The sequence below is a fragment of the Sturnus vulgaris genome, chromosome 3 (assembly GCF_052056855.1).
Source record: "Sturnus vulgaris isolate bStuVul1 chromosome 3, bStuVul1.hap1, whole genome shotgun sequence".
Classification (NCBI taxonomy): domain Eukaryota; kingdom Metazoa; phylum Chordata; class Aves; order Passeriformes; family Sturnidae; genus Sturnus; species Sturnus vulgaris.
In genome coordinates this window covers 17,497,437-17,512,477 of record NC_142245.1, presented here as the reverse complement: position 1 = coordinate 17,512,477, position 15,041 = coordinate 17,497,437, and the positions used below count along the sequence as shown (strand labels likewise).

The following is a 15,041-nucleotide window of genomic DNA, read 5'->3' as shown; positions in this document are numbered from 1 at the left end:
TTTTTGTTGGCAATGCATCTTTGTTAAGAGGGATTGCATGCTCAGCTCTTTCTGGAAAGGATCCCAGCTGCTCAGGAGACACAATGCTTGAATGATACATCAGAAAGAGAGGTGGTGAAACCACTGGCTGTGCACCAACTCTCCCATTCCATGAGACAGGCTACTGGCACCATGTGGTGCCCTTGTGCTGTTTACTGGTTCACCAAGACTGTCCAAAAGTCTCTCAATAAAGTGAGAGTGATATAGATGACAAACCCTGTGCTAAATAAGATCTGTGTCTTGGTAACCTCATCTCATGTCAGTCTTTTCCTGCATCTGGCCCTGTGTGCTGCAGCGCTGTGTCTTTTCCCCCCAGAGATCAAATGCTGGTCTTATTGGCTCCAAGTGCATCAAATCCAATATTTGCACTGTTTAAATGGTTTCAGGAAGGCAATGTGTTAGCATCTAGTTCTTAACACCAGCTGAGCTCCTTACATATCCTGCTGTTTTGTTTTTCTTTAGGAGTTTGCTGCTAATGCACTGGGAGTGCCTTCAAATCGGATTGTGGTTCGAGTGAAAAGAATGGGAGGAGGATTTGGAGGAAAAGAGAGTAGGAGTACTATTTTGACATCTGTAGTGGCAGTTGCAGCCTTCAAGTAAGTTTGGGTGTGGGGGAACAGGGATTTTTTTCCTTCAGATTGTCTCAGGCTGCCTCTTTCTGGAGCACCATTTGTGCTGGAGCACTTTCAGTACTCTTCGTGTCTTCTTACTGTACAACTTATAGCAAGCTTGGGATTTCCCAAAGGAGGTGTCTAATGGGTTCTTATCTGGTAGGAGGGATTGAACCTGTCCAGAGGGGCTAAGTTTATGTGGGAATGTCAGCTTTTAATAGCAAAGGGGAAAAACCTCCTTATTCTTTATTCCTTTGGTGCTTTGTGAAAACTTTTGTATCTCAAATTATGTGCCTCTCCCCCCCACTTCACCCCAAACCATTTAAAAAATCCAGCACCAGCCGTGTTTATTTTTTTGTTTGTTTGTTTAATAGAGATATGAGAATCTCTTCCTTATTCAAAACTCTACTACACCAGTCTTGAATCGTTATTAGTTTGCTCTTCTGCAAACTCCCTCTTTGGACTTTTCCTTGGGAATGGTGGCAGGCCTTGGAACCCACACTTTTCAAACCCCTAAAAGCTCAGGGAATGAACCTCGGTTGCAATCATTTGTGAAGAGTGGATTGGAAATGTGCTCCCGGTTTCTGGAGTTTTGCTGTGGGCTCATGTTTAACTGTGCAGGCTTTGGGTGAACATGGTGTCTGAGATGACATTTCTGCCCTGCCTGTACCCTGCCCTTCCCAGTACTGCCCTTGCTGGCTGTGCTAGAGGGATCTTGCAACACAGCAGCAGTTTGATACAATACCTTTGGACAAGAACAGCCAAAATGAAACTCTGGTTTTAAATTGACTTTATTTTTTTCTCTTCTGAGCAAACAGCCTGTTTTCTCTAATTAATCAGTAATATATATTTGCATTCTTTTCTTCTCTTTATCTCTGCCAACCAAGCCACTGTTTGACACCCTGGAGGTTACAAAATAACATCTATGACATTCACTAGATACTCCTACAACCTGAAGACAGGCACTTGGAAGGCAAAATTTTTAGAAAATTAAGAGCAGCTCCTACTCTCCTCCTTGATAAGAAATAAGCAAATAAATCAAGGTCAAATTGAAGGCTAGTTAGTACTTTACTTTGCATTATTATATAATTCCTATGGCATTGTCTCTTTGAAAACCGAAAGAGTGCCTTGAGAAATAGTCTGGAAAACAGTGATTGCTCAGTTATTAGCATCTATCGCTATAAGAAATTATCATTTTTTTAAGATACAAGAGTGTTTGCAAGAGTTTTCACAAACAGGTCCCAACTTTGGAGATGTTAAATTTTTTTTACTCAGTCTTGCCATTTTCTTAAGAGTAAGATATATAAACCAAGCAGTTTACCCTTAACTGTCCATTGCCACCCTGGAAAGACAAAAAGAAGAGTCTTGTTCTGCAGGAACTGTATTGTGTATTTCAGGCTTTGCCTAAAAGCTGTGTTCTTTAACAGAACTGGCCGTGCAGTGAGGTGCATGCTGGATCGAGATGAGGACATGCTGATAAGTGGTGGGAGGCACCCCTTCCTGGGGAGGTACAAGGTATGCACACACATCAGAAGAATCCATGTGGTCTCAGTGCTGTCCCCTGAGACATCAGAGAGCAGTAAGATAGTGTGAAAAAACACTGCTATGGTTGTTTCACCGCTGATCTCCCCCGCTGCAAATGGGCCAGATCATATGGGCTGTAGCATTTTTCCTGTTAAAGTGCTGCAGGAGTTATTTTGGCTTGGATGGTTCCCTTCTTGTGATCTCAGCATAAGTAATTGTGTCTTCCTTGCAACCAAGACTTTGCCCCTGCTGACAATCACATTGCTTTTAGCCTGTTCCTTTAAAGCATGCTTTACGCAGCAACATGATTTGTTAACTTCCTTTCTGCTTCAATCCCCCTCCAACTGCTGCTGCCTTTGAAAGCAAAAACCAGTTAAGGAAATTGTGGCTATGATAAGCAGCCAGCGCTTAATTTAGAAGAGTTCTCTGGAGCACATGCAGGATCCCTTTACTGGGGAACTCCCTCAGCTGCTGGCTGTGCCTGCCCAGTGCTGCACTGGGGATAGTCAGCCCTCTCTGCCTCTGTGACATCCATTCACTTTTTGGAGGCAAGCACAAACCAGAACATTTTTGTAGAAAACTGATTACTGAGGAGACACTCTCTTGACAGGTTGGATTCATGAAGAATGGGAAAGTCAAGAGTCTGGAGGTGTCATACTACAGCAATGGGGGCAACTCCATTGACCTGTCTCATGGTGTAAGTAAAGTTTTCTGGTGGCTAATTAAGTGGAAGGTGTGTTTCTGTGCAACCTTCTGCCCTGCCTTCAGAGAGCTGCTGCCTACAGCATTGCTTGTACATGCAGCTCTTTGACATGACTGAAAACAGATTTTTGAAGGGCTTTTGGAGCTTCTACAAATGCTCTGTGAGCCAACTGACCTGCCTTGGCATGTGCCACATAATTCTTACGGATGCTGTAATAACTCGGATTGAGCAAAGGGGGTCAAGAATGTTTGCTCTGCATTACAGAGGGCTGTGATGGGAAAGTTGTTGCACAATGCAAGATGACTGATAGATCCCCAGCTCTGGGGAAAGATAGTTGCTTGGAAAAAACAGCATCCCAGTCAACAAGCTGGTCAGGGCAGAGTGCCTAAATCAACACACTTGTAAAGGACTGGCTAAAGCCAACACTAAGTTCACAAGCAGTGAGAACAAAAAATGGGCCCAAGTTCTGAGTGTGTCTCCAAGAAGTTTTGCACTGATGAGTGAAAAACTCCTCTTCTGTCATGTGAGTGACCAACTCAATAGCCAAGTGTCACTCAGGTTTACTCTAGCTCACTTTCTCCAGTTCACTGAGTCTTTGATAATTTCCTGCAAAAATGGATGCTTTTCAACAGGAAAGAACTGCAAGAGCTCTCTACCAGAACCACATTTGATGCTGGCAATGTGGCTGGTGCTGGGCAGAGCAGAATGATGGGCAAATGTCTTTGGATAAGTTGAGGGCCTGGTTGAGAGAACATCTATTTAACTGCCTTTTTGACTGTGTCTGAATTGGGGGCTGGAAAGTGCTCCATGTAGAAATAAGGTTGGGTTGTGTGTAATGTCCTCTCTGTGCTGCTGCTAGAAGGGAAGTCTGGAAACATAAGCCAGAAAGAAGCTCTGTCCCTTTCCCAGTGTGGATAGTAAGTGGACAAAGATCTCAAATCTTGCAGTTCAGTAGTTATTTCATATGTTTGCCCTTACTGCCATAGCCCAGTGCTGAGTTGCATGATATCAGCACGACTTCTTTTCCAGTAAGAGATTACTCAATACAATGAAAAGAAAACTCTGTTTCTTCCAGACAGGTAATGGCATTTACTAACAGTCTGACTCAGCATGAGCCCAGGGACAAAAAAGGACTTTGAAGCTCAATCTGCCCCAGAGCCGTAAATGTCAACAGAGAAGTGTGCTTATTGTCCTGTCCTTCAGGAGGACACCACTTGACATTCCATTGCACGTGGGAGGCAGTTCTGGCTGTGCTTCAGTGCTCATCCAGCTGTCTTCACTGCAGCACTGCAGGGTGCAAGAGAAAGTGCTGATTGTTGTAAATTAGCTTCAGAGCTTCCAGTCTGGTTTTGACACTGGTGAGAAGTCTGACATCCAATTCATGTAAAATGTGTCCTCCTCCATTCCTTTTCTTCACCAGGTAATGGACAGAGCCCTGTTACACTTGGATAACTCCTACAACATCCCCAATGTCAGCAGTGTGGGCTTCGTTTGCAAGACCAACTTGCCTTCCAATACAGCCTTCCGTGGCTTTGGAGGGCCCCAGGGAATGATGATTGCTGAGTGCTGGATGAGTGACCTTGCTCAGAAGTGTGGCCTGCCACCTGAGGAGGTACAGACCTGCTGACACCTTCCAGGGTACTGCTGCCTTTGAACAAGCTCTGAGAACTGCATCAGCCACACAAAATTTTTACGCATAAGAACTTTTGCTTCCTTTTTGCTGAGCTTCTAGCAGGACCTCAAACTTGTGTGACAGAAACATTCTAGCATGGATTATCTTCTGTTTAGTTAAATTCCCTGGTAGCCTCAATTTTGTAACATCTGCTTTAAGGATAGATATTAAGAAGAAAGTCCAAAGGCCCTAAGTATTTTAACCTGACTGACAATATGGTTTAAGTCCCAATCTCTGAAAATTTCCAGTCTTAATGTCTTAGCTCATGTTTTCCCATAAACAGATATATGTTTTTGAATTGTTTTACTTCTTGCCTCTTTGTAGAATGAGCAAAAGTGTAAAATCAGGAACCAACACACTTTAGATCTCATCCCTCCTTGTCCAAGGCACTAAACTTGGCCTGTCCTTTCTATGTCTCTTTGGGAAGGTGAGGAAGCTCAATCTCTACCACGAAGGAGACACTACTCATTTTAATCAAAAGCTGGAGGGATTTACTCTACGGAGATGCTGGGATGAATGTTTGTCCAGCTCCAGCTATCATGCCAGGAAGAAACTGATTGAAGAATTCAACAAGTAGGTGCTCTGGAGCTGTGCTGTCACTGGGTGCACCTGTTCCCTACTAACATCTGATGTTCTCTTAGCAACTCGAGTGATGTGAAGTCACACCTTATATTTGCAGACTGGGTTTTAAATATTTCTCTTTTTGAAATCCCTTCATGCTCACTGTCAGAGGAAAAGTCTATCAGTGAGCTGATAGCATAAATAAGGCCAGAATCAGACCTAGCATTATATGATTTTGTAAGTGAATTGTAGCAAAGAAGAGGATCTCTAAGTCCAGTTAGGATTTTCACATGACTGTCAAGGCACTCTGTTTATGCTTTCCTCTGCCCTATAGACTTTTCTAGTTGGCTTGTATATGTAACTGAATAGCTAATAGTATGGACAACTGCTTCTATAATGCTTGTGGAAAACATCTTCAGTTGGAATTTCTTCTTGTTGGAACACACAAAGAAAGCCTTTCTTCAATACAAAGTAGTGATTTATTCAGTCTATATCAGTGATATAGATAAATTAGTGATATACTCAGTCAGGTATTTAATTTCCATTTGATGCACAGTCAGAGGGAAGCACAATCTTAATTTATGATAAAAGGCTCATGGGTATACAAATAATGAACAAATAATGTTCTTTCCTTGCAGGCAGAACCGCTGGAAAAAGAGAGGGATGAGCATCATTCCTACTAAATTTGGCATCAGTTTCACTGTCCCATTTCTGAACCAGGTCTGTAAATGTCATTTGCCCTTTCACTAGAGAAGCTGGATTTATGCTGCCTCCCCCAGGCCCTTCTCCATTTTCACCAAACTGGAGCTTCTTGAAGAAGTAGTAAATTAGTTAAGAAAGATCACACATTTTTCAAGCCAAAATGAGCACCACAACAGTTATCAGTTTATACTGTCCAGTAGACACCACAATATAGCTACATTTCCAGAATATTGTGTTAGGTTGATTTCCCTGCCTTTCTCAATAATAGAAACACTGCTCCTGTGTTTCAGCTGATTTGATGGACTGTCAGTGGTGTTGGAAAGTGGAGGTAAAGGATTCATCTGTGTTTCACAGGGGCGGGATTGGATTACTTCACCTGCTTTCTGAGCTGAAAATACTGACTGGGGTTTGTTATATCACTGGAACTTCTAGTGAGTTGGTGAGACTAAACCAAACTCACCTCAAGTGTAAACAAGTGGCTTTAGTTGCACCAAAGAACAACCTTAGTCAAGTTCTGAACGAATTCTCTCTGTAGTCTGCTAAGTAATCCACTAGTTAATTTATGGTGATTAATGTTCTCTCTTGTAGGCTGGAGCTCTGGTCCATGTGTATACAGATGGCTCTGTGTTACTTACACATGGGGGGACTGAGATGGGTCAAGGACTTCACACTAAAATGATTCAGGTAATAATGAGTTGGGGCTTAACTGAATGAGACATCTTTTCAGGACAATTACACTCTCCCTACAGTATTGCCTCAGGAAACTTGACACTTCCTCTGTGTGCATACAGAGAGGAACAAATCAGGACTAATTCCTCTTCACTGTTTGAGCAGCAGTGCTAGATATCCAGAGTATTATCACGATTTAGTATTAGAATTAGATTCTTCATAATCTTAAATCTCATATGTAAATAATGCAGGTTATGCTTACAGTTTAACTTCTCTGGCAATTTCAGTTCACCCCATAAAGGTACAATTTGCATCCATTTAATGCAAAAATTAGTTGTATTGAAAACATATGCATATGCTAGTGCTTTTGTAGTTAAAAAGGCTTAAGGGAGCAACATTCCTTTGGCAGGAAAATTAAAGGAAAATCTAATAGGGCTTTTTGATCTTCTGATTCTTTTAACTGTTGAGAGAAGAATTTAGTCTCATAATAGTGAAGTAAATGTCTGTCTTTATGGCAAAAGTGTGTGTGCTCACACACATGCAGTCTGTGAAATGCAAGTATAACAATGTTCTGGCTAATTCTAAGCCACTGGACAACTCAGTCTGCAAGAAAAATTTAGTTTATGGTGGGAGAGAGTAGAGGTTGCAATGTAGGTCCTGGCAGTGTAATCATTGACTGACAATGATCATGGATAAGAAGTGCTGCTTACCATTTGTTTACCTTTGCTCCACAGGTTGCTAGCAGGGCCCTGGGAGTCCCCACCTCCAAGATTTACATCAGTGAGACCAGCACAAACACTGTCCCAAATACCTCCCCGACAGCCGCTTCTGTCAGCGCCGACATCAATGGAATGGCCGTCCATGTATGGAAGCTGAGTTGTTTAATGGAGTGGGTTACAAGGGAGGGCTCCAGGGCACGAAACATTGTCCTGTATTTATCTGTTGCTTAAGGAAAACAACCATCCAAAGGCAGTTCCAGTCTAAGGGTAACATAACATTACCGGGAATAGCTAGCAGTGCTTGTGAATTACTATATTTTTTAAGTTATTTGAAACTGTCCTTCAGTCCTTTGGCACTTCTAAGAATAAAGTACTTAAGATTGCTCAAAATGAGCAGAACAAGGCATCCATTTAAACAGCCAGCCTCTAAGTAATTAATGCAGCCTTATCTATAGCAAATGCATTTTGCTGCACGTGTTAATAGCAAATGTTTTGAGAGCTGTGCACCACAAGCTGGAAGTGTTGATCAGCTCAGAGCAAACGTTTTGCTGTAGCAATGGCATGGTTGTGGCTGTCTGCCATGGTGGAGTTATAAATGCATGTATTTGCTGGGTATGTGGTTTTTTCCATTTTAAAAGAAGAATTTAGTACTTAGTATTTAGAATTTAGTAATTTAGTCTCAGTTTAAATGAAAAAGGGAAGTGAAATCTGCAAAGTAAAATCATCAGTCTGTTTTTATTCTCTGCACAGCTTATCTGAGTTGGTTGAATTTTGGGAAGAAATTTTTTGTTCTTTCAGTGTTAAAGGATCATCTTGTGAGCTATGCTGAGCTGTCCTGTACAAACGGGGTACAGATAAAGTTAATGAGCGGATTTCTTATATTTTGTGTCATGGTCCAGAAAGTTCTGTGCTGAATTTGGGATTCCGTTCTGCTAGCAGCAGAGCCAATCTCCTTTAAAATCCTTTTCAGGCAACATTTCTTCCTATGTAGCAGGACCTCCATTAGTGAACTTTGTTCCTTTTTATGATTTGCCAAGGCCCTAAAGGCAATATTGATTTAAATAGAAGGCTCTTTGAAACTCTTAGAGGGCTCTTAATACTATAAAGTAGCTATTCAAATCTTAAAATATTTCTTCTCTTTCTCTTTGTTTCTAGAACGCATGTCAGACTATCTTGAAAAGACTTGAGCCAATCAAACAGTCTAATCCCAAAGGATCCTGGGAAGACTGGGTAAGGTGTTTGTATCATGAGACAAGTGGACATTGTCAGAGATTGTTTTAGTTGGCAAACCACGTGTGCAGGTGTGTCCTCCAAGCCTTCTGCATCTTGCTAGCATAGTTAAGCAAAGACAGTGAAACACAAACCTGGCACGGATTTCTAAGTAATTAAAGTTTACACGAGGTCATCCCCAACATATCAGTTATTACTTTAATCCTGAGATTTCTCCAAATTTTGGGGGCTGATTATGACAAACGTCATCGAACAAAAGTCTTGAGTGGTTACATATATCTCTGTAGTCAGACTACAGTTTTGGACAGAAGGAAACCTGATTTTTAATGAAGGGATTCTATAGCATAGACAGCTCTTGTTGAGCTGCCATTCAGCCTCTGTGGTGCTCCTTGTCTGCAATATCTCTGTCCCCTCAATGAGAAGAGATGGATGGGCTGTAAGGCTCTCTTCAGATCCAAGCTCTGCTCTTCATCCGAGGAGTTTTGACTTTGTGATTTGGAAGTCAGGATAGAATTTCCCTCACTGAAGTCAAGATGACCTGTCAATTTGACCTTTGTCTCTGAGGCTAAAAGTCTAACCTGTAGCTGAGAGACAAACAAACAAAATCCTCTGCCAATGATTCAAGTTCTGCCCTTGGTAGCTGCTGACAGGGCTATTTGAGGAAGCAGCTGCAATCATGTTTGGCAGTGCTGGAGTTGAGTAGTGTGACAGCTGTCTATCACTGGACATTTTCTACTTGAGGCCTCCTGAAAATGTTTTTGTGCAGTTATTTTGAAGGGCCTGGTTGTACATTTTACTATTTTCAAACTCTTTTTCATGTTGCCAGATTAAAACTGCCTACGAGAGTTGTGTCAGCCTGTCAGCCACGGGGTTTTATAGGTGAGTGAAAATTCACACTGCAGAGGCACTGACTAGATTCCATGTATGGCATCCAGGGAAATTCTGGGAGGATTTACAGTCCCCAGGACCCTGTCACTGCTCTAAATTAAAGATGCATTCCCTTTCCTACCTACAAGTGGTAAGCTGAGGTTAATAGTCTCCTGGCTGGGGAGAATCGATTCCTGATGGAGCACAGCTCTGAGGACAAGTAAATCTGGAGTAGATCTGACTTAATTCCAGCTGACCTTGGTCTGAAGAGGTGTAATTGAAATCAGAGCTTTGCCTGGGCTATGCTCTGTGTTAGCCTTGTGACCTAGTTTTGCACTAAAACTGCCATGTGGGGTAAGAGGGGACAAGGGTTGTCCTTGAGGAAAATCTTGCCTCTTGTGGCATGAGCATATACCAGTGTTTCCAGCGTTGTTCTCCTACTTCAGACTCCTGCTGAACCCTGTGTAGTTGTGAAATGAGGTACTTCTCTTAGTCAATTTTACTGCTGGAGGAAAGCAGAGATCTATCATCTTTAAGGCTGAGGGGTTGACATTAATAAATAAAGTGTTGAGAAGAACCTATTTAGGACTAAAATACACTGTTAATTTCATTTGCATCCCTAAAATGTATTTTTTTTCTCTTAACCAAGTGACTTGTCAGCATTTTAATAAACCAGCTTTCAGATAAAGTATCCAGATGCAAAGTTTGCCATGAACTGTGCTTAAAATCAGTTCTTAGCTTAAGAGAGATTCTGCTTCAGCTTGACTATGTCCTGAAATTTAATGGCCTTAAAGAAATGTTTAACTGCACTCTAAAAGCAAAGGATTTTCTACTGGATTGGTAGATAATAGTCATCACAAGGCCTGAGATTTATGGGCAAATAAAGATGGCTAAAACAGTTTGATAGTTTCAATAAAGTTTTGGAATACAGAGCAAATTTAGCAGATTTCTATTTATAGTTGTTTACATTTTTAATTTCTGCACGGGCTTAACAGAAGGAATGAAACAAAAATGAATAAGGATTTTGATAAGTAGCAATGTAGTTGTATTTGGGTTTTTTTTCACGGAATGAAATGTGGGGTTTTTTTCTCTTTGTATCAAGAATTCCCGATGTTGGGTACAACTTTGAAAAGAATGAAGGGAAACCGTTCTCCTACTTCAGTTACGGAGTTGCCTGCTCTGAGGTTGAGATAGATTGCCTGACAGGTGACCACAAGGTGAGGGGTCAGCAGTGAAACAGCTCTCTGTGTTTTGTTGAAGGGAACATTCACGGGAGGTTAAAACAAATACTGGGTGTCAGCCCATTCCTGGCTCTGTCATTGGTCTGGTGTGACCTTCAGCAAGTTTCTTAACTCCTCTGTTCCACAGTGCAGCAGTCCGGAAAGTGTAATAAAACAATAATTACCAACCCTGCGGGGATTTGGGGTTTAATGAATGATTGCAAAAGTTATTGGATTTGCTTGAGTAAGAGATAGCAGCACTGCATTGGCATGAAAGAACAGAAACATCCTGGAATAGAGTTAATAATTTAAAATAACACTGAAGACTTCTGGAAAGAAAGAAAAAAAAAAAGAAAAAAATTTAATCAAGATCTGACCTAGTTGGTTATGCTCAGCTGCAAACCACTGATACCACTGATACCACTGGGTCCATTAAACCTCTGGGGAAAACTGCAGTGAGTTCCTTTGAATTAGTTTTGGGGTGAACTCAGATTAAAAGACGGTATGAGAAGTTCACCTGAGATAAGATTATATGGGATAGTGTTTGGATACTCTTGCTCACACATGATGGACCAGTTCCAGAGATCTGTGCTGATTTACCCTTTATTCCTGTTTTTTAGAACATTCGCACAGATATTGTTATGGATGTTGGTACCAGTCTAAATCCAGCCATAGATATAGGACAGGTAAGTGAAAAAGTATTGCTATTTCCATCACATTAAAGCAATTACACTGCTCTCAGGTTTTTCTATTTGTTATCCCTCTCCAGGCTGTACCTTTGCAAACACAACCTTTTTAACTTGGCACAGAATTACATAGGGAAATATTCTGTTAGGGTTTGGGGATTTTTGGCTTGGATAATAAGACTACAGGATATTGTTCAGTTACCACTTCATTGATGTTTTTCAGGCTAAATCACCCACCTGATATTATGCTCTAATCTGTCAATATTAAGTTTATTTAATTTAGTGAAAATTCTCCTGTGGCTAAAAAGTTATGATGGAAGATTCTGTCCTCCAGCTGCTGCTGTGTAGAAATCTCAATAGGAAGTTGGGCCAGTCACTTATCTTGCAAAGTCTTTGGGCAGGCACAAGACTACTTCAAAATTCTGTGCAGTAATAATCACAATATCTCTTAGCAGATAAAGGTACTAAACCCAGGGTTGTTTGACAGACCAAGAGATGAATTGTTAGATGGATGCTTATCTAGCCATCTTAGCTCCCTGGCTAACTCTAGATATTTATATGGTGTAACTCCAATGAAACTGCTGCAGGATTTGGGATGACAGGACATCATGAGTTGCAAAGCTCTGGTATAGCTAAAATGAAATTTCCTTGAAAGTGACATTTTTTTCAGAAAGAGATTATTTTTGGAAGTGTCCAAGGGGAGAAAGATATTTTCTGTCTTTGCAGCCTGTTGCTTTAGGTTTGGGAATTGAGAGATGGACTAAATGGAGCCTGTCAAAGAGGTCTTCAATTCCTGTGTCCTTCCATGAATTGCTGCAGAGGATCTGGGGACATAGGAGAGAAAGGATATGGCACGAGTGCAGGAATACAAGTACATGGAGATGGGTCAATGAATGCTTCTGCCAAATCTTTAGGCTGCTCAGATATCTCAGTGGGCACAGAGAGCAGAGCTGCTTTGTGCAGGGCTGTTCAAGCACATCCTCCTCTCATAATCTTTTTTTTCCTCAAAATTTACAGAAGAAAAAAATACGTAATCAAGTTTTTAAGTACTCAAATGGATATGGGAGTGTTTTTGCAGGTGTCTGTGCTGCTGACCTGATAATACACAGCAGTTAGGAAAGCATTTATGCTGAAATAGAAAGCATAAAATAGTTTGTCTTTAGATGTTTCATCTTTAGTTTTTTTAGTCTACTTGTCCTTTGATATATCAGCAAGTACAACTCATTCAGTGTCCACCTGCCTGAGAAGAAATCAATATTTTTTCATTGATTTTTTTTTTTCTGTTGCTTCATCAGAAAATTGCTGTCCTGCATTTACAGAAAATCTGTTTGCGTGTATTTGTAAATTGCTTCACCCGCCAGGGAAATGCAGCCATATTTACGTGGGAACACAGGAGTTGTGCAAAGATTGTACCCAGCAGACAAGGGTTTAGAGATAAAAAGCGGGATCTGAGTCAGGTGGGGAGGGTTGAAAACCCTGGTGGATGTCGTCACTGCTTGTCCTTGTGCAGGGAAGAACGACAACAACAAAGAGAACGTAACCTTGTTTGGATGTGTTTGTAGATAGAAGGAGCCTTTGTCCAGGGCATCGGGCTCTTTACCATGGAGGAGCTGCGCTACTCTCCTGAAGGGAACTTGTACACTCGAGGTCCTGGCATGTACAAAATCCCAGCATTTGGGGACATCCCAACAGAATTCTACGTGTCCCTTCTCCGTGACTGCCCCAATAGCAAGGCAGTTTACTCATCCAAGGTATGCCTGTGAGGTCTGTGGGCCTCTTACTGCCCCATAACACCGTGAAGCTAAGTGGGATAAAATCGTGATCCTGTGTGGCTTAACAGTTCATCTCATTACGCTGTGGTTACTCTGAGGTCAGGATGTTTTCCTGTTTTTATCAGAAATGTGTGTACTATCCTTTCTAGTTAGGAATAACTGAAATAACCCACACATTGCTGCCCTGATGCCTATTAGTCAGAACTGAAGTGGCTTTACTCTGTGAGAAATCTTGTGTTTCTTCTTTAATGGACCAAGTGTGGATTGAGCTCAGTCTTTCCTTGCTGATCACACCTGGCACACTGCAGCCTGTTTTAGCATCGTGTTTCCTCACTGAACATATCTGGCAGATTGAGGTTCCCATCTGGAAGGCAAATCCTCACTCTTGCTTGTGCTCTGTCTAGGCTGTGGGAGAGCCACCTCTGTTCCTGTCTGCCTCAGTGTTTTATGCCATTAAAGATGCCATCTACTCAGCGAGGAAGGACTCTGGCCTGACAGAGGTGTTCAGGCTGGACAGCCCTGCCACCCCAGAGAGGATCCGCAATGCTTGTGTGGACATCTTCACCAAAATGGTAACAGCCCCTGGTCTCAGTCTGCTCCCTGGCCAGCCTGCCCCATGGGGAGTGTGCCTGGAAGTCACAGGGGGCTGGGGCTGGGATTAAGATGGGGAGGCTGTGTCCCTGCTCCAGTGGATGGGTATTGTTTCGTGGGTGTTATCCTTCATTTAATGTGCCATCAGCTGAGAGCCAAATGCACAGCCCAGCAGTGCTAGGGCTCCCACTGCAGGAAGGGCTGCTGTACAGGATCTCTGAAGTGTCCAGTCCATTCCATTCTCCAAGTGTTGTGCGTGGCACAAAGGCACTGACTGCTTGTCTTGATTCTTCTGACTATCATCTCTCAGAGAATCATTACATATAGTGAGGGCCATGGTATAATTTGGTGGTGTCCCTCAGCAAGGGAGGGGGGAGAAAATTGTTCCTTCAAATACTCCCTTCTGAATGTTATGGCCACAGGAGTCTCCTTAGAGCTGTGGACTTGATCTGAGGGAGTGCAGGAGTTATCCCTGTCCCTGGCTTCTCATGGGCTGCTCTGTCATAGTGTTGTCACAGGGCTCTGTAGTAATCAACTATCAGGCCTCTAACAGAAGTGCCATGAGACAGACATCTCTGTGTTTGTAAAAACTGGGATAGGAGCTCCTATCTTCACATGTACAAAGTCCCCCACCTGAAAAGCAGCATGGTGGGACATGCTGAACCCTGGACAGGACCCTCATTTGTTGCTAACTCAAATATTTTTTTCTCTTTATAGTGCCCTTCTGCTGAGCCAGGGACCTTTAAGCCGTGGTGTGTGCGTGTGTAGGAGGAAAGTTTGAGGAGTGAACTCTGCTGAAACTGAGCTTACATCAGAGGAACCACAAGGCAGTAGGACTATGATGGAGAAAAAACCAACCTGTGTTCATGTGGCTCACCCACTGATTCACGGAGCTTTCACATTTAATTGTCCAATCATTGTTTTTCTCTATGAGAGGGAATTGCTGCCAGATTATAGCTGTGATGTAAATTCAAATGAAGAGTAAGTTGAAGGTGGTGTTACCCAGGTGTAATTGAAAAATCTTAGCGGTTTCATATAAAATTGCTGCAAGGATGCTTCTTCCAGCCAATGTGAAATAATAGGGTAGTTGTTTCTTCTTTTTCCTGCTATGGGGAAAAGATGTATCACCTTGTGATTCTATGCCAAGAAGGACTTAAATGTATTGAGTCCAGACACAGAGTCCTCTAGCTGAGATGAGAGAAACTGTAGGAGGTGCTGAGGGCTGGACCTTGCTGTGTCCCCTTTGCACACAAAGTCAGCTGTATCCTAGAGGGAGATGAGCAGGACTTTTGATCTTGGCTAATGAAGATGGTCTTAGCTGTGTAAAAGTGTTTCAGAGGAAAAGGCTGAAATGTGACCAATAACTGATTTATCCCAAGTTCAATGATTGTTTCTTTGTCTGCACCTGGGCTTTAATGAGATTTTAGTTCAAGTGTTACCTTGTCTCCTCTGATTAAAGATAAAAACTAAATATA

General features: G+C 42.1%; 1 protein-coding gene across 11 annotated transcripts in view; it reads left to right on the top strand.

Annotated features, from left to right (window-relative positions):
* The window catches only part of XDH (xanthine dehydrogenase), a 107,698-nt gene extending 92,657 nt beyond the window's left edge, over positions 1-15,041 (top strand). For all 11 annotated transcript variants that reach the window (XM_088161094.1, XM_088161100.1, XM_088161102.1 and 8 more), the window contains 15 exons: positions 502-635; positions 2,078-2,165; positions 2,785-2,871; positions 4,298-4,489; positions 4,977-5,122; positions 5,749-5,830; positions 6,401-6,496; positions 7,216-7,344; positions 8,356-8,430; positions 9,257-9,309; positions 10,400-10,514; positions 11,138-11,203; positions 12,766-12,954; positions 13,380-13,547; positions 14,284-15,041. In XM_088161094.1, coding sequence (XP_088017220.1) covers positions 502-635; positions 2,078-2,165; positions 2,785-2,871; positions 4,298-4,489; positions 4,977-5,122; positions 5,749-5,830; positions 6,401-6,496; positions 7,216-7,344; positions 8,356-8,430; positions 9,257-9,309; positions 10,400-10,514; positions 11,138-11,203; positions 12,766-12,954; positions 13,380-13,547; positions 14,284-14,334 — 1,671 coding nt within the window. In that variant the 3' untranslated portion in view covers positions 14,335-15,041. The remainder of the gene's footprint in view (positions 1-501; positions 636-2,077; positions 2,166-2,784; positions 2,872-4,297; positions 4,490-4,976; positions 5,123-5,748; positions 5,831-6,400; positions 6,497-7,215; positions 7,345-8,355; positions 8,431-9,256; positions 9,310-10,399; positions 10,515-11,137; positions 11,204-12,765; positions 12,955-13,379; positions 13,548-14,283) is intronic.